Source organism: Denticeps clupeoides, chromosome 3 (assembly GCF_900700375.1).
Source record: "Denticeps clupeoides chromosome 3, fDenClu1.1, whole genome shotgun sequence".
Taxonomy (NCBI): Eukaryota; Metazoa; Chordata; class Actinopteri; order Clupeiformes; family Denticipitidae; genus Denticeps; species Denticeps clupeoides.
The window spans coordinates 35,614,584-35,640,951 of record NC_041709.1 but is presented as its reverse complement, the minus strand read 5'-3'; the positions used below and the strand labels follow the sequence as shown (position 1 = coordinate 35,640,951).

Sequence of the window (26,368 nt, the reverse complement as noted above, 5' to 3'; positions counted from 1 at the left end):
GAGGTTCTCTCACTGTCGCCATGCCAACATGGGTTCCTGGACCTTAAATACTGTAGTAATGTCATCGTGGACCTATTACAAAGTGCAGAAACACCACAGCTGATCATGTCTTCACCACATTATTATTCCACTCATACAGTAAAGTTCACGTGGCCCTGAAAGCAGGCCAACATCGATTAGAAAGTCCCATATATTCAGAAATAAGTAAGAAAATGGCAATCAAGAAAATAAGTGCATTAAATCAACCTTTCAGATTGTACCCGTTAATATTGATTGACGATTGTTGAAGAGACAATGGTGAACGGTAATTATTGTTATCAGTAAAGATCGCTTTTTACTCACTAGCAATCAAAAATGTGCATATTAGAGCATTTAAAAGTGAAGGAACGTTGGAACGAAGGGGCGGTTCCACGCGATGAACCATCTCCAGACGTGGACCCGCTGGTCACAGCTTGGCCTGTAGAGGCTTCAGGTACTTGTAGTAGGACTCATGGACCTGTGGGACACAGAAAATCTGCTCAACGAGGGTGACTGTTAAATACAGAGGACACGTGTCACCGCGTGCTGCGCTGCAAGGTCTCGCTTGGGGACCATCTGGCCGCGAGTGGCATTTTGACATCAGAGCAAAAACGTAATAAAAACGACGATTGTTTGGCTCAAACTGTGCTGATTTCGTGCATCATTACTTTACATTTTCAGCATTTACCAGACACCCTTATTCAGAGTGACTTCCAATCAGTAGTTACAGGGACAGTCCCCCCCTGGAGACACTCAGGGTTAAGTGTCTTGCTCAGGGACACGATGGTAGTAAGTGGGGTTTGAACCTGGGTCTTCTGGTTCATAGTAAGTAGTTACAGGGACAGTCCCCCCTGGAGACACTCAGGGTTAAGTGTCTTGCTCAGAGACACGATGGTAGTAAGTGGGGTTTGAACCTGGGACCCTCAGTGTAAAGTCGTAACGTATCTGGTTTTCGGGGACCCTGCTCGCTGACCTCTGTGCGGTTGAGTGGAGATTTGCGGGCCCACTCGAACATGTTCTCGTAGACGTTGCCATCGTAGCGTCCCAGCACCGAGTTCAGCATCTCGTCGCGGTAGTCGAAGGCGTCCACCAGCGCCACGGCGTTGGGCCGGACCCGGGCCAGGAGCTCCTTGAGCTTCTGGGAGACGCGGGGCAGCTGCGAGACGCTCAGCAGGCCGGCCTGGGGAGGGACGGCGGGGACGGGTGAGCGCGGTGGACCGCTGTTTAGGGACGAAGCTGCGGACGTACCTGCAGGAAGTCCCCCGAGCGCTGGGAGATGCCGTGGAGGGCGTAGAGCAGGGCGAGCGTGGCCAGCACCGAGTGCACCTCTGAGTCCTGGACCTCTTCTAGCTTCGAGGAGAACAGCTTCACCACCACGTAATGGCAGTGTGCCTGCAGAACGGAGACATGTACCAGACGTCCTCATCCAGACGGACTTATACACGATGAAGAGATCAGTTCTGGTTCACCAGGACCCCCAACTATGAAGACGCTCTGTTCTAGTTTCTATACAGAAGTCAGACGAGAAGAAGGTCACAAGTTCATCTAAATGTGAAGGTGCTCAGTGACTGAGCAGGAAGTTCATTCCACCACCGAGGGGCCAAGACAGAGAAGATTCTAGATGAACGTTTAAACTACCGGCAACGGTCAACAGCGGTCACTTCAACACTTTTAACTACCGTACTTGGTTTGGTTTTAATGCTGCAGTTTCCACAGACGCCACCTAGTCCACCTGACGTTCTCACTGAACAGAAAAGCTCTAATCTTCTTCTGTTCCGTTCCGTTTTATTGGTTTGTATGTTCAGGATGCGTTTCACCGCGTGCTTGGTGGACTATCGTAGGTAGAAGAAGACGACACATACATCAGACGCTCTGACGAGGTCCACTGCCGTGCTGTTCCACGCGTCCTCCTGCCGCTTGCCCTTCTGAAGTTGGGCCTGCAGGTTCTTGGCTGCCAGGGCCACCAGGCTGGAACACAGCAGAACAAAATGTGAAGTTCTCTGGTGGTGGTGGCACACGAGAAATAAACATGTCCAATCAGCGAGGACTGAGCTGGCCATCGACCAAATGGCCTCAACACGAGTCTCAAACGCGCGCCAAACTACGTAAACCTGTTCTAGGATGCCCTCTGGACCCGGTGGAGGTGGCGAGTGACAGGAGAACATCTCCCGCCCCATGCAGGAGCAGCTCCTTCAGTGGCAGGCTGCTGCGCCCCGATGTGGGGCGGAGGTTCAGAAGGTCTCCACTTCTCTGGTGCAACATCTACCCACTCTGTCCATATATTCTGTCTATACAGACTATTTATTTGTAGGGTGAACTTTTTATATGATACAGTTGGCAGATTATTGATGCTGTTTATCTTGTACTGTCCACTTTCTGCTGTGACATGTCCCCCTTGTGGGACTAATAAAGGACCATCTTATCTTGTCATCGGTGGACAGAGGTTCCTTCAAACCTTCCTGCACAACATGAACATTTTCTAATCTGATGCGGTGCTGGATCCTGGACTGATGTCCCACCGACTTCACGTATAAAAGCGCAGCCGAAGCAGCGAGACCAGAACGTACTCCTTCCGTGTTCAACCGCACCCAACATCTCACGGGGAGTCCATTAATAAAAAAGTTCCTCACCTGGCCGCTCGCAGCTTGTACGCCTCCACCAGGCCGGGCAGGTCGTCGGCGTCCAGCTGCGGCGCCGCGGAGACGGGCTGGGTGCGCAGCCGCCGGTCGGCCTCGTTCAGGTAGGACACCACGCCCCGCAGCTGCTGGCCGTCCCTCGCCTGCCTGTAGCTCTTCACCAGATACCTGGAGAGAGAGCGGCGCGGTGAGCCGTTCAGAAGACCCCGCCCCATGGGTAAGCCCCGCCCTCCCACCTGGCCGTCTGCAGCATCATGACGGTGTTCTCGCCCTCGTAGGTGCAGCTGGGCGTGAAGTTGACGTAGATGTCGGGCAGGCTGCTGCAGCGGGAGTAGCCGTGGCCGCCGCACGCCATGCGGCACTCCTCGATGCCGGCGTTGGCCGCCCACGTGGTGAAGGCCTTCAGGCCGGCGGCCAGGGCGTGCAGCTGCGGGGAGAGGAAGGCAGGGAGGTGGGCGGGGCCGGGGCGGTGCGGCGGCGGGAGTGGGCCGGCGCGGCGCTTACCTCCGGCAGCTCGGTGTAGTCCCCCTGGTTGATGTCCCCGGTGATGCGGTGGTACGTCTGGGTCATGTACTGGCCCACGAACTGGAAGGCGTAGGCGGTGGCCAGCAGGGGGAACAGCTTCTGCTGCTGGGTCTGGTAGTCCAGAATCTGCGGCTCCGCCTCCCTTACACAGGGGAGACCCAGTGTGCATGTATAAGTGTGTATAAGTGTGTGTGCGTGTGTATAAGTGTGTGTGTGGATGTGTGTATAAGTGTGTGCGTGTGTATAAGTGTGTGCGTGTGTATAAGTGTGTGCGTGTATAAGTGTGCGTGTGTATAAGTGTGTATATGTGTGTAAGTGTGCGTGTGTAAGTGCGTGTGTGTATAAGTGTGTATATGTATCTAAGTGTGCGTGTGTGTATAAGTGTGTATAAGTGTGTAAGTGTGCGTGTGTAAGTGCGTGTGGGTATAAGTGTGTATATGTATCTAAGTGTGCGTGTGTGTATAAGTGTGTAAGTGTGTGCGTGTGTATAAGTGTGTAAGCGCACGCGCGCGTGTCTCACCCCGGCCGCAGCTCGGACTGGTGCCGGACGGCGCTGTATCGGATGGCGATGGTGCGTGTAAGTGTGCGTGTGTATAAGTGTGTATATGTATGTAAGTGCGCGTGTGTATAAGTGTGTATATGTGTGTAAGTGTGCGCGTGTGTATAAGTGTGTATATGTATGTAAGTGCGCGTGTGTATAAGTGTGTATAAGTGTGTATATGTGTGTATATGTGTGTAAGTGTGCGCGTGTGTATAAGTGTGTATATGTATGTAAGTGCGCGTGTGTATAAGTGTGTATATGTGTGTATATGTGTGTAAGTGTGCGCGTGTGTATAAGTGTGTAAGCGCACGCGCGCGTGTCTCACCCCGGCCGCAGCTCGGACTGGTGCCGGACGGCGCTGTATCGGATGGCGATGGTGCGTGTAAGTGTGCGTGTGTATAAGTGTGTATATGTATGTAAGTGCGCGTGTGTATAAGTGTGTATATGTGTGTAAGTGTGCGCGTGTGTATAAGTGTGTATATGTATGTAAGTGCGCGTGTGTATAAGTGTGTATATGTGTGTATATGTGTGTAAGTGTGCGCGTGTGTATAAGTGTGTATATGTATGTAAGTGCGCGTGTGTATAAGTGTGTATATGTGTGTATATGTGTGTAAGTGTGCGCGTGTGTATAAGTGTGTAAGCGCACGCGCGCGTGTCTCACCCCGGCCGCAGCTCGGACTGGTGCCGGACGGCGCTGTATCGGATGGCGATGGTGCGTGTAAGTGTGCGTGTGTATAAGTGTGTATATGTATGTAAGTGCGCGTGTGTATAAGTGTGTATATGTGTGTAAGTGTGCGCGTGTGTATAAGTGTGTATATGTATGTAAGTGCGCGTGTGTATAAGTGTGTATATGTGTGTATATGTGTGTAAGTGTGCGCGTGTGTATAAGTGTGTATATGTATGTAAGTGCGCGTGTGTATAAGTGTGTATATGTGTGTATATGTGTGTAAGTGTGCGCGTGTGTATAAGTGTGTAAGCGCACGCGCGCGTGTCTCACCCCGGCCGCAGCTCGGACTGGTGCCGGACGGCGCTGTATCGGATGGCGATGGTGCGTGTAAGTGTGCGTGTGTATATGTATGTAAGTGCGCGTGTGTATAAGTGTGTATATGTGTGTAAGTGTGCGCGTGTGTATAAGTGTGTATATGTATGTAAGTGCGCGTGTGTATAAGTGTGTATATGTGTGTATATGTGTGTAAGTGTGCGCGTGTGTATAAGTGTGTATATGTATGTAAGTGCGCGTGTGTATAAGTGTGTATATGTGTGTATATGTGTGTAAGTGTGCGCGTGTGTATAAGTGTGTATAAGTGTGTAAGTGTGTGCGTGTGTATAAGTGTGTATAAGTGTGTAAGTGTGTGCGTGTGTATAAGTGTGTATAAGTGTGTAAGTGTGTGCGTGTGTATAAGTGTGTAAGCGCATGCGCGTGTCTCACCCCGGCCGCAGCTCGGACTGGTGCCGGACGGCGCTGTATCGGATGGCGATGGTGGACGCTTTGGACAGCGCGCGGGCAGAGTCGCCCACGATCATGGAGCGAATGAACACCATGGTTCCGTATGTCAGCTTGTCGCTCGGCGCCTTCTGGTACGTTCCGTCCGGTTCAACCTGAAGAACACAGGTTCAGCGCCATCTCATGGACACAGACGCAGGACACGCCTCTAAATGCACAGAGCGTCCCAAAGCGGCCTCGTGAACGGTCCATTACCCTCAGTCGTTTAGCAGAGACCCCGCAGGTCACCACACACCTGAAGTCAGCTCGGATCCAGCCACGCCCACACTCGGACTCCCAGCGTGTTGGCCACGCCCCCCGCGCGATAAGGTGCGTTTACCTGAGCGTACTTCATCAGCATGTTCCCGCGGGGAACGCGCACGTTCGCGAACTTCAAGTAGCCGTTGTCAACCTCGTCGAAGCCGAACTTGGGACCGATGTCGCCGACCTCCACACCTGCAAACGCACGAGATTAGCAGCCGCCATTTCTTCACGGTAACAGTAATATAATAACAAAAAAAGAGATTAAAATACAATTTTCAATTATTAAAACTAGACTACAGCGTCGTCATTTTTCATTTACTAAAGTCGCCATCCGCACGAGAACGTTTTTTTTCTAAAACGGGTGTTTAGTTTCTAAACCTGCATCCACGCGGAGACGCAGAGAACGTCCCGAACGCTGTTTTAACCCCCCTCCACACCTGTAGGTGGCGCTGTAACCCCCCGCTCTCCTTGTTAGAACGTCTCGAGCAAGTTTTTAACCCCCCTCCACACCTGTAGGTGGCGCTGTAACCCCTCGTTCTCCTTGTTAGAACATCTCGAACGCTGTTTTAACCCCCCTCCACACCTGTAGGTGGCGCTGTAACCCCCTGCTCTCCTTGTTAGAACGTCTCGAGCAAGTTTTTAACCCCCCTCCACACCTGTAGGTGGCGCTGTAACCCCTCGTTCTCCTTGTTAGAACATCTCGAACGCTGTTTTTTAACCCCCCCTCCAGACCTGTAGGTGGCGCTGTAACCCCCCGCTCTCCTTATTAGAACATCCCCGAACGCTGTTTTAACCCCCCTCCACACCTGTAGGTGGCGCTGTACCCCCTGCTCTCCTTGTTAGAACGTCCCGAATGCTGTTTAACCCCCTCCACACCTGTAAGGTGGCGCTGTAACCCCTCGTTCTCCTTGTTAGAACATCTCGAACGCTGTTTTAACCCCCCTCCAGACCTGTAGGTGGCGCTGTAACCCCCTGCTCTCCTTATTAGAACGTCCCGAGCTGTTTTAAACCCCCCTCCAAGACCTGTAGGTGGCGCTGTAACCCCCCGCTCTCCTTATTAGAACGTCCCGAGCTGTTTTAACCCCCCTCCAGACCTGTAGGTGGCGCTGTAACCCCCCGCTCTCCTTATTAGAACGTCCCGAGCTGTTTTAACCCCCCTCCACACCTGTAGGTGGCGCTGTAACCCCCCGCTCTCCTTGTTAGAACGTCCCGAGCGCTGTAACCTCCGTGGTGAGTTAAAGTTCTCGTGTGGGCGGGGCCTTACACTAGGGCCCCGCCCTTCACACAACATTCGAGTGGCCTTGAATGCAGCGCTAAAGACAGCGCGCACACACTACAGAGACAGCAGAGACACTAAAAAGAAAGAAAATGAGTGCGGGAGAAAATGCAGAATCTGACTTGGTGCCAAAACATAAATCATCTTCTATTATTTGGAGGTATTTTGGGTTCAGAAAAGACGACAAACCCGAGTGACGCCTTGTGCAGTGTGACTAGTCAGAAACAGAGAAATGACCGACGCTGTAACATACCACATAGTAAAAGTACACAGTCTCAAGAGAAGGACGCTAGACAAGCGATATAAAATACCCTCCCGAACACTTTTTAATCAAGTGGCCATTCCCAAACTTTATTAATGAGTGTAAAATGAGTGTTGAATCCGAGCTCCGTGAAATCGATCATTTCGCCACAACCACGGTCCATTTTATCACAACAAACTTCGAACTGGAGACATCACTCATACCGGGGACAATATAGCGCAGGAGACGAGACTGTGCTGCCTGGAACGACCTCTCTGTTGGTAGGAAATGCATTTTCTGCATACAGTTGTGTGATCTTTTGAAGAATATAAATGTTGCACTTCAACGTCCCACCAGCTGCTGCATTTGTTATTTATTGTTAAAGCAGCGCTGCAGTAAAATTAATTTTTTTTGGTAATTTATGTTAATGTTGATGTTCTTAAAAATAAAACGACACTTTTTGCATTATGATGTTTTTATCTTTCTGAGAAATGCTCGGTTTTCACCGAACCCGTAGTCGTATGGTATCAATATCGAGGTGTTAGTGGCCTAGTGGGTGACACACTCGCCTATGAACCAGAAGACCCAGGTTCAAACCCCACTTACTACCATCGTGTCCCTGAGTAAGACACTTAACCCTGAGTGTCTCCAGGGGGGACTGTCCCTGTAACTACTGACTGTAAGTCGCTCTGGATAAGGACGTCTGGTAAATGCTGGAAATGTAAATGTCGAGGTATCTGGCATGAAAACCGAGTCCATATCGTTCAGCCCTACCGTACACCAGACTAGAAGATCCGGGCAGGACTCTGACTAAAGAACGAGACGCAGGTGGACGTCTCCGCGCGTGAGGGACCCACCTGGCAGGGGCTTGTGGGAGCTGGTGGAGCGGATGGGCACGATGAACGCGTGGAGGCCGCGGCACTTCCCCTGCGTGTGCAGCTGCGCCAGGACCACCGCGTGGTTGGCCGTCTTTCCCACTGAGGTCCCACAGAAGGAGGGCGAGTTAACCTGGAGAACATCTACTCCGACCTCACAGACGTCCACCACCGACGGTACAGAGAAGAGAAAGAAACCGCGCCCACTTACATCCCCCGGGCCACCACTTTATGGAGGTGACTGTGGGGCTGTTCAAGACAAACTCCTGAGTGGCGGGGTCATAGGTCGCGGTGGTCTCCAGGCCCCGGAGGTGCGTCCCTGGAGAGAGGAGAAAAGAAGCTTCTTCTTCTGCCACCATCACCCTGGATTTTTAGCATGATCCTGGGAACATCTCTTCTCACACAACTGCTCATCTGGTTATGAAACGTTATATAAGCATGGCCTTGGTTACCGTGGCCGATTTCTGTCTGGGCGTAAGTCCCGATGATCTCCAGGTTCCAAGCAGGCATCAGGAAACGTTCCTGCTGCTCGGGCGTGGCCTGGTTCAGCAAAGTTGGGAGAAACATCCCCAGGTGAAGGTCCAAGGGCTCAGATCGTCCACGATGGACGGAGCTACAAAAAGAGAAGAGAGGCAAAGGTCAAGCACGACATTAAAGTCTCCATCCGCCGCGCCTACCGGATCTACTTCCTGTCCACCTCGGAACTGCTCCAGGACGCAAGAGGACACGTGTCACCGTGTCACCGTGTGCTGCGCTCCGTGACCATCACAATCACGTCATAGCATGCAGGAACGTCTTCATACATCTACCAGACACCCCTATCCACAGGGACTTATAGTCAGTAGTGACAGGGTCAGTCCCCCCCTGGAGACACTCAGGGTCAAGTGTCCTGCTCAGGGGCACGATGGTAATAAGTGGGGTTTGAACCTGGGTCTTCTGGTTCGTAAACGAGTGTGTTACCCACCGGGCTACTACCACCCAGTAGTTACAGGGACAGTCCCCCCCTGGAGACACTCAGGTTCAAGTGTCCTGCTCAGGGACACGACGGTAATGGCGAGTGTGGTACCACCACGGAGTTGCAGATAAATACGGCGATAAAGACGTAGTAAAAACGTAATGACCATAAAACAGGAAGTAAAAAATGAAGTTGAAATGGACGGACGAAGGTCCCCTGTCAAAGTCGAGTTCGACTCGTGTCTCACGCCGCTTGGAGAACCTCTGGATTTAATCTGAGCTGCACTTTGGTCGGTGAGCGCGGTGAGGACCATAAAGCGGCGTCCCGATCGGATCTGGTCCCGGACCAGGTCTCCAGACTGACCTTTTGTAGCAGTAGATCTCCTCCGGGTCGGAGACGCCGTACTCGCGCATCTTCAGGATCATCTGGGCGCTCTTCTTCACCGCCGCCTCGTAACGCTCGCTGCGGGACAGGAAGTTGAGGTCCTCGTGCTCGAAGTCCGGATCGCTGCACACCAGGGACACTGTGGGACGTTCAGGGACAACCGGACTGATCAGGACAGGCATGTGTCCCTCACGTCCCCAGCGATTCATCAAACACATTCACGCACAAAACAAGCAGGTTCACGGTGACAAACTACTGAGACCAGGGGTCACCAAACTGAGAGCAAACCCAGGACAAAGTCCAGGATGAGTGTCCACCAAGACCCAGGGCTCCTAAATGAGACCTAGTCTAAAGACTAAATTTGGTCCAGGACTAGGCTGACCAGACGCGATATGAGAACATGTTCATGTTCTTCACCCCCAAACCTGCAGCAGCAGAAGTCCGGGTGCGGGGACAGGTCCGTTCTGCCTGTCTGCTTTTGGAAATGGACATTTTGTGCGACACTGACCGATCTCCCGTCGCCTGCGGGTCTTCTCCTGGTCGCCATCCAGGATGTTGGTGAGAAGCTCGGTGCTGAATGTCGCATTTTCTCGTTCACGGCGGATGTCGGGGTTCATGGTCCCGGTGCAGAAGACAGAAGCGGAGTGACACGGAGACGCAGCAGCGAGCGGCACGACAACAGGGACGCGGGGGGCGGGGCGTTCGGCAGGAAACGTAACCCCGCCCCCGATCCGCCCGCTACCACCCCCACCCGGCCTGGAGGTACATAACCTCCCGCTCTATTATTATGGGGGTACATAACCTCCCGCTTACTTATTATGGGGGTACATAACCTCCCGCTTTCTTATTATGGGGGTACATAACCTCCCGCTCTATTATTATGGGGGTACATAACCTCCCGCTCTATTATTATGGGGGTACATAACCTCCCGCTTTCTTATTATGGGGGTACATAAGCTCCCGCTCTATTATTATGGGGGTACATAACCTCCCGCTTTCTTATTATGGGGGTACATAAGCTCCCGCTCTATTATTATGGGGGTACATGACCTCTCGCTCCCTCATTGTGGAGGTATGCGACCTCCTGCTCTCTTATAAGATAAAATCGACCTTTATTAGTCCCACAGGTGGGAAATTGCATTTATCACGGCAGAAAGTGGATAGAAACAGAAGTAATTATCAGCAAAAAATAAATATGTATAAGTAAATATCTTCAAATGTACAATTGAGATCTACACATGTGCAATGGTTACACCGGTACGATTGGTAACTACTGTGGTGTATTTGAAGTGTTTGATTGTCTGTGTGTGTGTTTGTCTGTGTATGTGTGGTCAGCTGTGAGGTCTTTGTTATAGAGTCTGACAGCAGTTGGAAGAAAAGACCTTCTGAACCTCTCCTTCCCACATCGTGGGTGCAGTAGCCTGCCACTGAAGGAGCTGCTCAGTGCTGTTAGAGTTTCCTGCATGGGGTGGGAGATGTTGTCCACCATTCTCCTGTCACTCACCACCTCCACTGGGTCCAGAGGGCATCCTAGAACAGAGCTGGCCCTCCGGATCAGCCTGTTCAGCCTCTTCCTGTCCCCAGCAGAGATGCTGCTAACCCAGCAGACCACACCGTGAAAGATGGCTGATGCCACTACAGAGTCATAAAAAGTCTTCAGGAGTGGCCCCTGTACCCCAAAAGACCTGAGTCTCCGCAGCAGGTACAGCTGCTCTGCCCTTTTTTATAGAGAGCATTTATGTTGCGAGTCCAGTCCAGTTTATTGTTATTATGCAGGTACTTGACCTCTCACCTTATTATGGAGGTACGTGACCTCCAGCTCCCTCATTGTGGAGATAGGTGTCCTCTCGCTCCCACATTATGGAGGTACATGACCTCTCGCACCCTTATTATGGAGGTACATGACCTCTCGCACCCTTATTATGGAGGTACATGACCTCTCGCACCCTTATTATGGAGGTACATGGCCTCTCGCACCCTTATTATGGAGGTACGTGACCTCTCACTCCCTTATTGTGGAGGTACGTGACCTCCAGCTCCCTCATTGTGGAGATAGGTGTCCTCTCGCTCCCTCATTATGGAGGTACATGACCTCTCGCACCCTTATTATGGAGGTATGTGACCTCTCACTCCCTTATTGTGGAGGTATGTGACCTCTCTCTTTTTGATTCCTTATTGACACTTATGAATATGAAATTTAATTAATAGGCTCAGTACCTTCATCAAGGGGACCTGAGTGGCACCTTGGCGGATCGGCAACCTTCTGAGTACAGGTTACATATATTTCTTCTTCTCGAATGTGGTTATGGAATATAAGTGTCCAGGCGTCGTCTATGTGGCCCCGGCTAATGTTGTAATTGTCTTGTACATATTTCTTTGCTTCTTGTCATGTTTAATGTTCACTGTTCAATTATTACTTATGTCGTTTTTGAAAAGCTTCAATAAAGAAAACGATACCCAGAGAGGACCTGTTTGAGGCCGCGCTGGTCGGGAGCACGTGAGCGGCCTCCTCCGGTGAAGTGAACGACGAGCAGGACGTCTCTCCACTCACATTTATTTTGTGCGCCGTTACTCAAAAATAAAAAATCCCAGTTCACCCCAAAAAGATTAAAACAAGAACAGAAATAAAGTGCAACCGCGTCCTGCGGGGACAGTGAAGGACAGAAAGACAACAGGAGCAGGACGTAGTGGAATATTCTACACGCGAGGTTACAATCCAGTCTGGACGGGACCGAGACACCCCGGAATAAACCCGTGTCTGATCGTACATTCAGATGAAAGTACAGGCGGGACGGCTTGGACAGGTCCCCATGGAGGACCCGTTTGGATGGGACCTCGTAGACGCTTCAGCCGACGCTGTACAGCTCCTCCTTCCGGTTCCCGCAGGCCTCGTAGCCGCAGAGGTGCCGCGTCCAGCCCCACGGCGCCGCGTGCCTGGCGCGGGGGGGCAGCAGGAAGAGGATGCACGTCGCCATGACGACGTGCCACAGCGAGTGCGTGTACAGGTAGTTGGCGTCGGTCTCGGCGAACGCGTACACGCCCACGCCGATGGCGGCCAGCAGCACGCCGGGCAGCAGGAAGAAGGCCCAGCGGCGCCACAGCGGGGGGTAACACTGGCGCCTCTTCACCCCGCGATACGCCTGCACACACACACACACACACACACACGCAGAAAAATAAATGATATATATCATTATATTATATTATATTAGAGGAGTAAAAGTGAGCTCACCCAGGACGCCGCCATCGTGATCAGGGCAAACAGAAGCGGACCCAGGAAACTCCAGAGGCCGTGACGGTCCAGTTGCATTGCCATGGCAATCAAAAGAGTGCCAGTCATGAAAAATATCTGGGGGTGCAAAAATGGAAACAAGAACCTCAATGAAACTCTACAACTGGTTACTTTTACAAAATTACTAAATTAAAAAAATTAAAATCATTTTGTGGTGACAAATGAGAGGTAAGGATTTTGTGGTGGCCTAGCGGGTAAGGAATCGAAGGTCCCCGTACAGATGGCTGTATGTAGCGGTTAAGGAAGTGGCCCCGTAATCAGAAGGTTGCCAGTTCGAATCCCGATCCACCAAGGTGCCACTGAGGTGCCACCGTCCCCACACACTGCTCCCCGGGCACCTGTCATGGTGCCCACTGCTCACTCAGGGTGATGGTTAAATACAGAGGACATGTCACCATGTCAACGTGTGCTGTGCTGCAGTGTTTCACAATGACAAAAACATGTTCGTTTCAAAATAAGTCCCAAACTCTGCAACTTGTTCCAAAAAGTGGACCAACTGGAAAAGTTTGGATCAAAGTGGACTTCCTTCAGGTGAGGTTCAGCTCAGATGGGGGCTCAACCTTTGTTCTGCCCACACCGCCATTCATCTGGGTGGCTTCCACGTGGAACAACATGTCTAGTTTAACTACACACCAGAAACAGAACATTTACAACCGAACACCCCAAAAACGACCTTGAGAGTCTCGGAGGTCTCAGTTTGGTTTGTTCCAAAATAGAACAATTGTAGAACAGCGCTAGTAGCCTAGTGTAGGGTGGTAGTGGCCTAGTGTAGGGTGGTAGTAGCCTAGTGTAGGGTGGTAGGGGCCTGGTGTAGGGTGGTAGTGGCCTAGTGTAGGGTGGTAGGGGCCTAGTGTAGGGTGGTAGTAACTTAGTGTAGGGTGGTAGTAGCCTAGTGTAGGGTGGTAGGGGCCTAGTGTAGGGTGGTAGTAGCCTAGTGTAGGGTGGTAGTGGCCTAGTGTAGGGTGGTAGGGGCCTAGTGTAGGGTGGTAGGGGCCTAGTGTAGGGTGGTAGTAGCCTAGTGTGGGGTGGTAGTAGTCTAGTGTAGGGTGGTAGTAGCCTAGTGTAGGGTAGTAGAGGCCTAGTGTAGGGTGGTAGGGGGCCTAGTGTAGGGTGGTAGTAGCTTAGTGTAGGGTGGTAGGGGCTTAGTGTAGGGTGGTAGGGGCCTAGTGTAGGGTGGTAGTAGCCTAGTGTAGGGTAGTAGAGGCCTAGTGTAGGGTGGTAGTAGCCTAGTGTAGGGTGGTAGTGGCCTAGTGTAGGGTGGTAGTAGCTTAGTGTAGGGTGGTAGTAGCTTAGTGTAGGGTGGTAGGGGGCTAGTGTAGGGTGGTAGTGGCCTAGTGTAGGGTGGTAGGGGCCTAGTGTGGGGTGGTAGTGGCCTAGTGTAGGGTGGTAGTAGCCTAGTGTAGGGTGGTAGGGGCCTGGTGTAGGGTGGTAGTGGCCTAGTGTAGGGTGGTAGTAGCCTAGTGTAGGGTGGTAGGGGCCTGGTGTAGGGTGGTAGTGGCCTAGTGTAGGGTGGTAGGGGCCTAGTGTAGGGTGGTAGTAACTTAGTGTAGGGTGGTAGTAGCCTAGTGTAGGGTGGTAGGGGCCTAGTGTAGGGTGGTAGTAGCCTAGTGTAGGGTGGTAGTGGCCTAGTGTAGGGTGGTAGGGGCCTAGTGTAGGGTGGTAGGGGCCTAGTGTAGGGTGGTAGTAGCCTAGTGTGGGGTGGTAGTAGTCTAGTGTAGGGTGGTAGTAGCCTAGTGTAGGGTAGTAGAGGCCTAGTGTAGGGTGGTAGGGGCCTAGTGTAGGGTGGTAGTAGCTTAGTGTAGGGTGGTAGGGGCTTAGTGTAGGGTGGTAGGGGCCTAGTGTAGGGTGGTAGTAGCCTAGTGTAGGGTAGTAGAGGCCTAGTGTAGGGTGGTAGTAGCCTAGTGTAGGGTGGTAGTGGCCTAGTGTAGGGTGGTAGTAGCTTAGTGTAGGGTGGTAGTAGCTTAGTGTAGGGTGGTAGGGGGCTAGTGTAGGGTGGTAGTGGCCTAGTGTAGGGTGGTAGGGGCCTAGTGTGGGGTGGTAGCAGCCTAGTGTAGGGTGGCAGGGGCCTAGTGTAGGGTGGTAGTAGCTTAGTGTAGGGTGGTAGGGGCCTAGTGTAGGGTGGTAGTAGCCTAGTGTAGGGTAGTAGAGGCCTAGTGTAGGGTGGTAGTGGCCTAGTGTAGGGTGGTAGTGGCCTAGTGTAGGGTGGTAGTGGCCTAGTGTGGGGTGGTAGGGGCCTAGTGTGGGGTGGTAGGGGCCTAGTGTGGGGTGGTAGGGGCCTAGTGTGGGGTGGTAGGGGCCTAGTGTGGGGTGGTAGGGGCCTAGCGGGTAACACACTCCTGTGGGGGACTGACCCTGTAAATACTGACTGTAAGTCGCTCTGGATAAGGGCGTGTGGTAAATGCGGTAAATGTGATGGGACGTGTGGTATGAAGCCCCTCCTGCCCGTTCTTACGTATTTAAACGGCTCCTGCAGTCTGGCCATGCAGATGACCGTCACCCACACCGACGCACACGAGGCCAGGAAGTCGCAGAACTGCAGCGTGTCGTAGTCCATTATACACAGAACCGTCACTCCGGGCTGGTCACAGGCATGGTAGAACTACACACACACACACACACACGTTAGTGCAGTGAATGTGCGGGCGGATCGTGGTTCCATAGCGGAGAGAGGCGTTACCGTGGAGAAGAACATGTTGTAGAGGTAGACCGCGGCCTCGGGAAGGTACCCGCGGTAGAGGGCGAGGACGGTGGGCGGGACGAAGAGCAGGTTGCTCAGCGTGAGGAACAGGACCGCCATGAGCTGGCGGGGGAGTGACAGGGCGTCCGATCCGTCAGTGCAGCCCCACCCGGCCCAGCCTGTAAAGGACAGTGACAGGGGCGTCACCGCGGAGACGGGGTGGAGACGGGACGCCGCGCGCTTGAGTCCTACCTGCTTTACACGAACACACCCCGTACAGGTAGCTGTACGTCCTCAGCAGCCGGCAGTCCCCGTACGCGCCGCAGTCGTCCACGCAGGCGCCGACGCTCACCGAGACGCTCACCACGGCGGAGACGTTCCTGCAGCCGGCGCTGGGCGCCGTAAACGACAGCAGACACAGGGTCAGCAGAGCAGAAGCAGGCAGAACGCGTGTCCCGGCGGGGACGCCGCCGTTACCTGCTGCCGCACGTGGTCTGCAGCGTGAGGTACCACGCCGCCGCTTGCGGGAACGGAATTCGGAGGCGGTTCTGAGCGGCGCTGCCGTTCACGCCGACAGAGTAGCCCTGAGCGAAGGCTGCGTCAAGGCAGAGGACAAGACGTTCAGTTTCTGGGGACGTCTCACGTACGCCGAGAGATGAGTTGTGACTACGTTGTGACTACGTTCACGGTGCTTTACAGAAATAGGAACTTACCAGCGGTGCCCACACAGACCTTTTTACAGCGTTTATAAACAACGTTTGAAAAGGGGGAGGGGCCTGCAGGCATGATTGACAGCTCTCACACACAACTGAAGTTAACCTTTAGGTTCCTCAGCGCTGTTCTGTGAGCACTGACCTGTGGCGCACTGCTGGCTAATGTTAGGCTGCATCACCGGAGAAGATGGAGAGAGACACGCCCGCACGCCGCCAAACTCACCAGTACTCGAGGTCTGAGAACAACAGCCGAGGAGCCAGATTAAAAGCACGTTCATTTAAATCAAATCTATTCCATTAGATGAAGACACTCACAGTGTTTAAAGCAACTTGGACGTTCAGCACTCCCCCGCTAGTACTAGCAGAGTTCAGGTCAAAGGTCAACAGTGTCGGCGCGTAAGAGCTGACGGTGAGGTTGCCGTTGGTGAAAATGAATCGCAGTGACAGGACATCCTTGTCCTCTCGATAAATCACAGGGCTCTGGACACACCCAGAATCGGAGCTGTTGCTAAAGTTTCCGGCGGCGGTGGCGGTGGTGTTGCCCATGAAAAGGGTGACGGAGGAGTTGAGGCTGAAGTCCCCTGGAGAACTCAGTGGCTTACAGTCCACTATAACAGAGACAGACAGAGAGAGATCAATATATCACGTACTGAACCGTAATCTAGAGTTTATTACGTACTGAACCGTAATCTACAGTTTATTACGTACTGAACCGTAATCTACAGTTTATAACGCACTGAAGTACTGAACCATAATCTACAGTTTATAACGCACTGAACCGTAATGTACAGTTTATAATGTACTGATCAAATACTGAACCGTAATCTACAGTTTATAACGCACTGAACCGTAATCTACAGTTTATAACACACTGAACCGTAATCTACAGTTTATTACGTACTGAACCGTAATCTACAGTTTATAACGCACTGAACCGTAATCTACAGTTTATAACACACTGAACCGTAATCTACAGTTTATAATGTACTGATCAAATACTGAACCGTAATCTACAGTTTATAACGCACTGAACCGTAATCTACAGTTTATAACACACTGAACCGTAATCTACAGTTTATTACGTACTGAACCGTAATCTACAGTTTATAACGCACTGAACCGTAATCTACAGTTTATAACACACTGAACCGTAATCTACAGTTTATTACGTACTGAACCGTAATCTACAGTTTATAACGCACTGAAGTACTGAACCGTAATCTACAGTTTATAACGCACTGAAGTACTGAACCATAATCTACAGTTTATAATGTACTGAACCGTAATCTACAGTTTATTACGTACTGAGCCGTAATCTACAGTTTATAACATACTGAACCGTAATCTACAGTTTATAACGTACTGATCAAATACTGAACCGTAATCTACAGTTTATAACGTACTGAACCGTAATCTACAGTTTATTACGTACTGAGCCGTAGTCTACAGTTTATAAGGTACTGAACCGTAATCTACAGTTTATAACGTACTGATCAAATACTGAACCGTAATCTACAGTTTATAACGTACTGAACCGTAATCTACAGTTTATTACGTACTGAACAGTAATCTACAGTTTATAACGCACTGAAGTACTGAACCGTAATCTACAGTTTGTAATGTAATGAACCGTAATCTACAGTTTATAATGTACTGAACCGTAATCTACAATTTATTACGTACTGAACCGTAATCTACAGTTTATAACGCACTGAAGTACTGAACCGTAATCTACAGTTTATAAATTACTGAACCATAATCTACAGTTTATAATATACTGAACGGTAATCTACAGTTTATTACGTACTGAACCGTAATCTACAGTTTATAATGCACTGAAGTACTGAACCGTAATCTACAGTTTATAATGTACTGAACCGTAATCTACAGTTTATAACGTACTGATCAAATACTGAACCGTAATCTACAGTTTATAACGTACTGAAACGTAATCTACAGTTTATTACGTACTGAACCGTAATCTACAGTTTATAACGTACTGAACCGTAATCTACAGTTTATAATGTACTGAACCGTAATCTACAGTTTATTACGTACTGAACCATAATCTACAGTTTATAACGCACTGAAGTACTGAACCGTAATCTACAGTTTATAATGTACTGAACCGTAATCTACAGTTTATTACGTACTGAACCATAATCTACAGTTTATAACGCACTGAAGTACTGAACCGTAATCTACAGTTTATAATGTACTGAACCGTAATCTACAGTTTATTACATACTGAACCGTAATCTACAGTTTATAATGTACTGAACCGTAATCTACAGTTTATTACATACTGAACCGTAATCTACAGTTTATTACGTACTGAACCGTAATCTACAGTTTATAATGTACTGAACCGTAATCTAGAGTTTATTACGTACTGAACCGTAATCTACAGTTTATAACGTACTGAACCGTAATCTACAGTTTATAACGCACTGAACCGTAATCTACAGTTTATAATGTACTGATCAAATACTGAACCGTAATCTACAGTTTATAATGTACTGAACCGTAATCTACAGTTTATAATGTACTGAACCGCAATCTACAGTTTATTACGCACTGAACCGTAATCTACAGTTTATTACGCACTGAACCGTAATCTACAGTTTATTACGTACTGAACCGTAATCTACAGTTTATAACGCACTGAACCGTAATCTACAGTTTATAATGTACTGAACCGTAATATACAGTTTATTACGTACCGAACCGTAATCTACAGTTTATAATGTACTGATCAAATACTGAACCGTAATCTATAGTTTATAACGTACTGATCAAATTTTGAACCGTAATCTACAATTTATAACGTACTGAACCGTAATCTACAGTTTATTACGTACTGAACCGTAATCTACAGTTTATAACGTACTGATCAAATACTGAACCATAATCTACAATTTATAACGTACTGAACCGTAATTTACAGTTTATTACGTACTGAACCGTAATCTACAGTTTATAACGTATTGATCAAATACTGAACCGTAATCTACAGTTTATTACGTACTGAACCATAATCTACAGTTTATAACGTACTAATCAAATACTGAACCGTAATCTAGAGTTGATTATGTACTGAACCATAATCTACAGTTTATAATGTACTGATCAAATACTGAACCGTAATCTACAGTTTATTACGTACTGAACCGTAATCTACAGTTTATAACGTACTGAACCGTAATCTACAGTTTATAATGTACGGATCAAATACTGAACCGTAATCTAGAGTTTATTACGTACTGATCACATACTGAACCATAATCTAGGGTTGATTATGTACTGAACCGTAATCTACAGTTTATAACGTACTGAAATGTAATCTACAGTTTATAACGTACTGATCAAATACTGAACCATAATCTACAATTTATAACGTACTGAACCGTAATTTACAGTTTATTACGTACTGAACCGTAATCTACAGTTTATAACGTATTGATCAAATACTGAACCGTAATCTACAGTTTATTACGTACTGAACCATAATCTACAGTTTATAACGTACTAATCAAATACTGAACCGTAATCTAGAGTTGATTATGTACTGAACCATAATCTACAGTTTATAATGTACTGATCAAATACTGAACCGTAATCTACAGTTTATTACGTACTGAACCGTAATCTACAGTTTATAACGTACTGAACCGTAATCTACAGTTTATAATGTACGGATCAAATACTGAACCGTAATCTAGAGTTTATTACGTACTGATCACATACTGAACCATAATCTAGGGTTGATTATGTACTGAACCGTAATCTACAGTTTATAACGTACTGAAATGTAATCTACAGTTTATTACGTACTGATCAAATACTGAACCACAATCTACAGTTTATTACAAACTGATCAGGTACTGAACCATAATCCACATCCTATTACGTACAGTTTATTACAAACTGTAATGAATTTATTATATATATATATATAGATGCCATCGTCTGACCTATGCACTTAGCGGAGACGTTGAAGGTCACAGTGACGTTTTGAAGGCTGGTCTCCACGGAAACCAGAACCCAGGTTTGCCAAGGCGGGTCGGAGACAGATGCGATACATGGCCCCTCCCCTGTGCAGTTATAGCTCATGACAGAGCCCTGCCTCAAGGAGGAGGAGCCAATACGGAGGGCCAAGCCACAGTTGTTCTGGGCCACACCCCCAACAGAGCAGTTCGGGATGAAGACAGTCAACTGTGATGAAAATTCAGGAACAAAGACCCTGAAAACAAAAGGATCCAAAAGGGTCAAAATTATTATATACATAAAGAACAGAGCAAAATAGACAGAAAAGAACACACCTCAGCAAGCTACGATTGGCTGACGGCGACAGGGTCTGTGTGAGCAGGCCATTGGGCAGCAGGGTGGGCGTGTCCACGACTCTCCTGACCAGCATCTGGGGCTGGAACATGTACGAGCAGGAGGGCAACCCCTGAACCAAACACACCCACACACACGGTTAAACCGATGAGACGACGTACAAAATCTCAGATGCTGCTCAGCTGGTTACCTTCTGCTCAATTTTCCCATCATCCTCTGGGAGATGCGCAGCCACAAACCAGTCTCCTGGAGCGGGGTTGGTGACGTTGAAGAAGGTCACGTTCTGCCAGGTGCTGACGCTCAGCGTGAGGTTCCACGCCAGCTCCACCGCCGTGTCGTTCGGGAAGGTCGTGCAGAGCGGGTTGATGACGGGAGGAGCACCAGCACGGAAGTGTCTGCAAGTCGAGGAGCAGTCGCATCATTCCATGTCCACCAGAGGACATGCAGCAGCAGACAACAACAGAACCAGTTAGAACCAGCGTCTCATTTACTCAAGTAGCAGGTGCCACAACCTGGACTAAAACCCACAGAACCCGTCCAGCTACATTCCAACAGTGACATCACGATGAGGGAGGCGGGACTCACGCTGGGTCAACCTCTTTCATGTAGCATTTTAATCAACGGACATTGGGAGGGGACAGGGGGACGTGAACAGGTGACACGGGGATGTGGGGAGGGAACAAGGGGACATGGGGAAGGAACAGGACAGGATGACGTAATGGGGGACAGGGGGACGTCGGCAGAGGACAGGAAAATGTCGGCAGGGGACAGGAGGAAGTGGAGAGGGAACAGGACAGGAAGACGTGATTAGGGGACAGGGGGACGTGGAGAGGGGACCGAGGGACGTGCGAGGGAACAGGACAGGATGACGTGTTTAGTGGACAGGGGGACGTCAGCAGGGGACAGGAGGATGTCGGCAGGGGACAGGAGGACGTGGGGAGGGAACAGGACAGAATGACGGGTTTAGTGGACAGGGGGATGTCAGCAGGGGACAGGAGGACGTGGAGAGGGGACAGGGGGACGTGGGAGGGAACAGGACAGGATGATGTGTTTAGGGGACAGGGGGACGTTGGCAGGGGACAAGAGGACGTGGGGAGTGGACAGGGGGACGTGGGGAGGGGACAGGAGGAAGTGGGGAGGGGACAGGGGGATGTGGGGAGGGGACAGGAGGAAGTGGGGAGGGAACAGGACAGGATGACGTAATGGGGGACAGGGGGACGTCGGCAGGGGACAGGAGGAAATCCGCAGGGGCATGACGGTCACTCACACGGTGACGTTGCGGGTCCCGCAGTTGAACCCGGAGCTGCGGGTCACCGTCAGCAGCCAGGCTGCCGCCACCGCGTCCTCGGGCACCTGGAAGTGGTGCAGGCGCACGCTGGCGTAGGAGCTGTACTTGGACAGTCTCTGCGCCGTCTTGGCGTAGAAACTCGTCACGTACGTCACATCTGCAGAAGGTAAATAAACAGCTGCTGGCCGATCAGTCCACAATAACTCATGTCAGGATGCTGCTCATAGACTTCAGATCTGCGTCCAACACGGCTTTATACTAAATACATCCACACACTGATATACTGTAATATCACTACTATTACCATTATTATCATAGTATATCATATACCATATACACTTTATACTAAATACATCCACACACTGATATACTGTCATATCACTACTATTACCATTATTATCATAGTATATCATATACCATATACACTTTATACTAAATACATCCACACTGATATACTGTAATATCACTACTATTACCATTATTATCATAGTATATCATATACCATATACACTTTATACTAAATACATCCACACACTGATATACTGTAATATCACTACTATTACCATTATTATCATAGTATATCATATACCATATACACTTTATACTAAATACATCCACACTGATATACTGTAATATCACTACTATTACCATTATTATCATAGTATATCATATACCATATACACTTTATACTAAATACATCCACACTGATATACTGTAATATCACTACTATTACCATTATTATCATAGTATATCATATACCATATACACTTTATACTAAATACATCCACACTGATATACTGTAATATCACTACTATTACCATTATTATCATAGTATATCATATACCATATACACTTTATACTAAATACATCCACACTGATATACTGTAATATCACTACTATTACCATTATTATCATAGTATATCATATACCATATACACTTTATACTAAATACATCCACACTGATATACTGTCATATCACTACTATTACCATTATTATCATAGTATATCATATACCATATACACTTTATACTAAATACATCCACACACTGATATACTGTAATATCACTACTATTACCATTATTATCATAGTATATCATATACCATATACACTTTATACTAAATACATCCACACACTGATATACTGTAATATCACTACTATTACCATTATTATCATAGTATATCATATACCATATACACTTTATACTAAATACATCCACACACTGATATACTGTCATATCACTACTATTACCATTTTTATCATAGTATATCATATACCACACACACTCTTTACTACATTCATCCACACACCGATATACTGTAATATCACTACTATTACCATTATTATCATAGTATATCATATACCATATACACTTTATACTAAATACATCCACACTGATATACTGTAATATCACTACTATTACCATTATTATCATAGTATATCATATACCATATACACTTTATACTAAATACATCCACACTGATATACTGTCATTGCTGCTACTTGTCTGCCTGGTTTGACTAGTTTGTCTAGATCTACATTATTTTATGGGTCAGCGTACAATGTCCTTTGTCATGTTTTTGTGTTGTTATGTTTTGTGTTGTGTTATTTGTCTTTTCGTACGTTGTGAGTCCCCGAAATTTCGCGATTTTGTCTCTCTGTGTTCACCTCACGTCCACCCGTCCCCACCTCACTTCACCTCCTCTCTCAGTTCTGACATTTATTTCATCAGACGCCCTTTTCCAGAACGACGTGTATCAGCAGCTTCTTCACTCACCGTCTCCGCAACACGCCGAGGCGGCCAGCGACAGGACGAGCAGGCGCAGGCTCCGGGCGTCCATTAGTGTTTTAAATCCTCCTCGGCAGCATATCTCCGGGTCTCTGCGGAGTTCACCAAACTTCCGGGTTCCTCGACGCGCAGGGGGCGGGGCGAAGCAAGGCAAGGGGTTGCCAGATCTCGCCACGCAAACCACGCAATTCGTGAAATTAAACACTCACCTTCATATTTTTAAATCAACACAAAACAAAAGTTCGCACACACGTTATTTGTTACACGGTGTCACTCCAGGTGAGTTTGTTACATTCTTATTACATCAGAATATTGGGGAAAACGCAGCTCTATTTTATGATGACGCACTTCATGTCGGGAATATGACTTTTTAACCCTTAACATATCAGCAGGAACTGAATAATTCACCTGGCAACACGACGTCTGGGTTTCGCGTAGTAAGGTCGGTTGGCGCCACCTTGTGGCAATGTGGTGGTGAGTCAGGGGACTTTGACTTAAGTATATTTGGATCTGATTGGAGGGGATTGCATGAATTTTGCAGCACAGCATATGGTGTCAAGGTGAAATGTGTCCTAACCATTACCCTTGGTGAGAATTCCAAGGGGGCAGTGGTGGCCCCGTAATCAGAAGGTTGCCGGCTCGAATCCCGATCCGACAAGGTGCCACTGAGGTGCCACTGAGCAAAGCACTGTCCCCACACACTGCTCCCCGGGCGCCTGTCATGGCTGCCCACTGCTCACTCAGGGTGATGGTTAAATGCAGAGGACACGTGTCACCGTGTGATGCACCATAACAAGCGACCGGGGAGCAGAAAGGGGACCTCAGTGGCACCTTGGTGACTCAGGATAAGGCTCCGGACAGTGCAGATACCCCCATGGACCCATGGTTCTGATCCTGTAGTTGTTGATGTTGCTCTCAGGGTTGCAACAGGGTTAAAGATGCCAAATTTCAGACTTTTTAAGACCCTTTTTTATGCCACTTTCATCAAATTTAATATTTGTGCCTCACTTTTACTTTTACTTTTTTTTTTTTGAGTGAACTTAACGTAACTTAATGTCTGTGCACAGTAAATCATCCGAGTGAACAAAAATGTATTCTGAGCATTTTATTAATTTCTTCTCTTGCAAAATGCTGCTCCTTCTGCTCTCGACCCCTGTGAAAAGTAAAAAGCCCGCTGCAATAAGAAATACTGCATTTATTCGGCTCAATAAAGAGTTTTACATAAACTGTCACCATCACCTGAAATTTGTAATCAAATTAACATTTTATCAAAAAAACATTTAATACGTTTATTTACAACACGCGAAAAACAATCACCAAAGCAAATTTACAAGCAGCGAATCATACGGGAGAGAAAAGGTCAAATAGAATGGAAGTTCAACCAGATTAAAATGATCAGAAAACGAATCCAGAAACACGGCAGGACGGCTAACAGGCCGAGGTGAGACTGAGTTTAGTCAGGGACAGGGACAGGGACTAGTGGGATTTGAACCTGGGACTTCTGGTTCACAGGCGAACCAGGACGGGCACCATGACTGGTGGATTACTGACAGATTACACTCCTGAAAGAACAACATATTCCGGATTCCGTGTAATCAGAACAAAATGTTCGTAGAAGAACCGGTGAGTGCAGAATTTATGCCGCTAATTCCAATCTCAAACACAAAAATACAATAACACTCATATTAGAAATCTGCCAAATTGTTTGGAGGTACCAGAAACTGAATGAGGGGGTCTGCGGTATTTTAAAGACCTTGAACTCTGGATTGAAGGAGTACTTGTCACTTTTAATGCTATTTAAGAACTTTGCTTTTTACTTTTTAAGGATCTGCGGAATCCCTGCAGAGAGGACTTTGGATTGCCAACAGATTATGAAAGTACAATGTTTTTTATCTCGCCTTTTTAAAATGCAATCATTTCTGGCTTAAATAGGCAGACATTTATCTTTAGAGAATTTCATTAACTCCGATTTGACTTTACTTTTACTCTTTACTTTACTTGGCAGACGTTTTAATCCAACGACGGCAGCAATTTTCACTGCTTTAGTCCGTATTTGCATGAAATCTGTTTGCATACAGTTGAGGTCTTAAAGTGTTGCCTATAAAAAAAAAAAAACAACGCTAAAAATCATCCATTTTTTACATGAATTACATCAACAAAGCACCTAAATGCTTGAATCCAGGTCATCTGTTACAGTCGTTTTGCATGAACAAACTCGATGCAGCAACATTTGACCTTTTTTACATTCATTCTAGCAGACACAGTAATTTGAGGTACATTTACATAGTCGTGAACTCACAAATGTCCATGAAAGGCGTTGAGGTAGAAAAACGAACTAAATTAAAAAGCCGACGTCTTGTGTAAATAACAAAGAACATTTGGCCCTGGATCTGCCTCCCAGTCCACATAACGTGTTGCATTTGTGCATCCTGCCCCTCAGGTGGCACACGATCCCATAGGGTGCTAGTAGCCTAGTGGGGTAACACACTCGCTTATGAACCAGAAGACCCAGGTTCAAGCCCCACCTACTACCATCGTGTCCCTGAGCAGGACACTTAACCCTGAATGTAAATGTAAACCAGAAAGCCACGCCTCCGTGACCCTGCGGTGCTCCTCTATTAGCTGTCGGCTCTATAGGCTCCATGTCAAGTCTGTAGATGACCGGACCAGGCCAGGTTTAATACCCTGCACACAGTGAAAGCGTGAGATGAATGGGGCGTGGTCCTCGGTTCGTGGCGTCTGTGCTCAGTGTCCGGGCAGCTGAACGTGGGCCTCGGCTGGGAAGCGTGGGCAATAGAGGCAATAAGTCAGTTCTATATTTATATATCAAAAATGAATATATAAAAATATGTTGTTTAATGACAGTCCAACCGTATTTAATTTACAGTAACGACAAACGTGAGCAGGACCTGCGGAGCCGCCTCTTCTGACACCTCGTTTGAAAGCGAGACGAACAGTTTAGGACCGTACACGACGGTAACCTGCTGATCCGTACGTTAACGGTAGCTGGTGAAGAAACTTCGGCCTGTAAACGGCTAGTAGGTGTCAGAGACGGAGATTTACCTTCATAGT

At 48.2% G+C, this 26,368-nt stretch overlaps 3 protein-coding genes across 10 annotated transcripts in view; 1 reads left to right on the top strand and 2 right to left on the bottom strand.

The window, feature by feature from the left end:
• The window catches only part of LOC114785606 (NACHT, LRR and PYD domains-containing protein 12-like), a 438,381-nt gene that overhangs the window by 237,235 nt on the left and 174,778 nt on the right, over positions 1 to 26,368 (top strand). The gene's annotated exons all lie outside the window — the stretch shown is intronic.
• On the bottom strand, positions 101 to 9,915 carry LOC114785697 (peroxisomal acyl-coenzyme A oxidase 1-like). The gene is made up of 14 exons (XM_028972216.1): positions 9,707 to 9,915; positions 9,178 to 9,337; positions 8,312 to 8,472; positions 8,071 to 8,178; positions 7,842 to 7,961; positions 5,544 to 5,659; positions 5,150 to 5,319; positions 3,159 to 3,321; positions 2,891 to 3,081; positions 2,649 to 2,822; positions 1,881 to 1,986; positions 1,267 to 1,410; positions 992 to 1,198; positions 101 to 496 (listed from the first exon to the last, which is right to left on the bottom strand). Exons 1-14 carry the CDS (start codon positions 9,813 to 9,815, stop codon positions 446 to 448), a joined length of 1,980 nt encoding a protein of 659 aa, XP_028828049.1. The 5' UTR covers positions 9,816 to 9,915; the 3' UTR covers positions 101 to 445.
• On the bottom strand, positions 11,736 to 23,417 carry pgap6 (post-glycosylphosphatidylinositol attachment to proteins 6). Its single transcript, XM_028972177.1, has 13 exons — positions 23,285 to 23,417; positions 21,489 to 21,666; positions 20,412 to 20,616; positions 20,203 to 20,333; positions 19,855 to 20,123; positions 16,196 to 16,488; positions 16,023 to 16,116; positions 15,645 to 15,762; positions 15,420 to 15,559; positions 15,168 to 15,346; positions 14,943 to 15,089; positions 12,431 to 12,547; positions 11,736 to 12,338 (listed from the first exon to the last, which is right to left on the bottom strand). Exons 1-13 carry the CDS (start codon positions 23,346 to 23,348, stop codon positions 12,045 to 12,047), a joined length of 2,229 nt encoding a protein of 742 aa, XP_028828010.1. The 5' UTR covers positions 23,349 to 23,417; the 3' UTR covers positions 11,736 to 12,044.

Bases quoted from the DNA above. Each gene is read 5' to 3' on its own strand.
- LOC114785697 (XM_028972216.1), bottom strand. From the start codon at position 9,815: ATGAACCCCGACATCCGCCGTGAACGAGAAAATGCGACATTCAGCACC. The intron at 8,179-8,311 runs GTAACCAAGGCC...TCCTCTCTCCAG, and splicing joins CCAGACAGAAATCGGCCACG to GGACGCACCTCCGGGGCCTG. The intron at 2,823-2,890 runs GTGGGAGGGCGG...CTCTCTCTCCAG, and splicing joins ATGATGCTGCAGACGGCCAG to GTATCTGGTGAAGAGCTACA.
- pgap6 (XM_028972177.1), bottom strand. From the start codon at position 23,348: ATGGACGCCCGGAGCCTGCGCCTGCTCGTCCTGTCGCTGGCCGCCTCG. The intron at 15,560-15,644 runs GTAACGGCGGCG...TACGGCGCCCAG, and splicing joins CAGACCACGTGCGGCAGCAG to CGCCGGCTGCAGGAACGTCT. The intron at 12,339-12,430 runs GTGAGCTCACTT...GTGTGTGTGCAG, and splicing joins TCACGATGGCGGCGTCCTGG to GCGTATCGCGGGGTGAAGAG.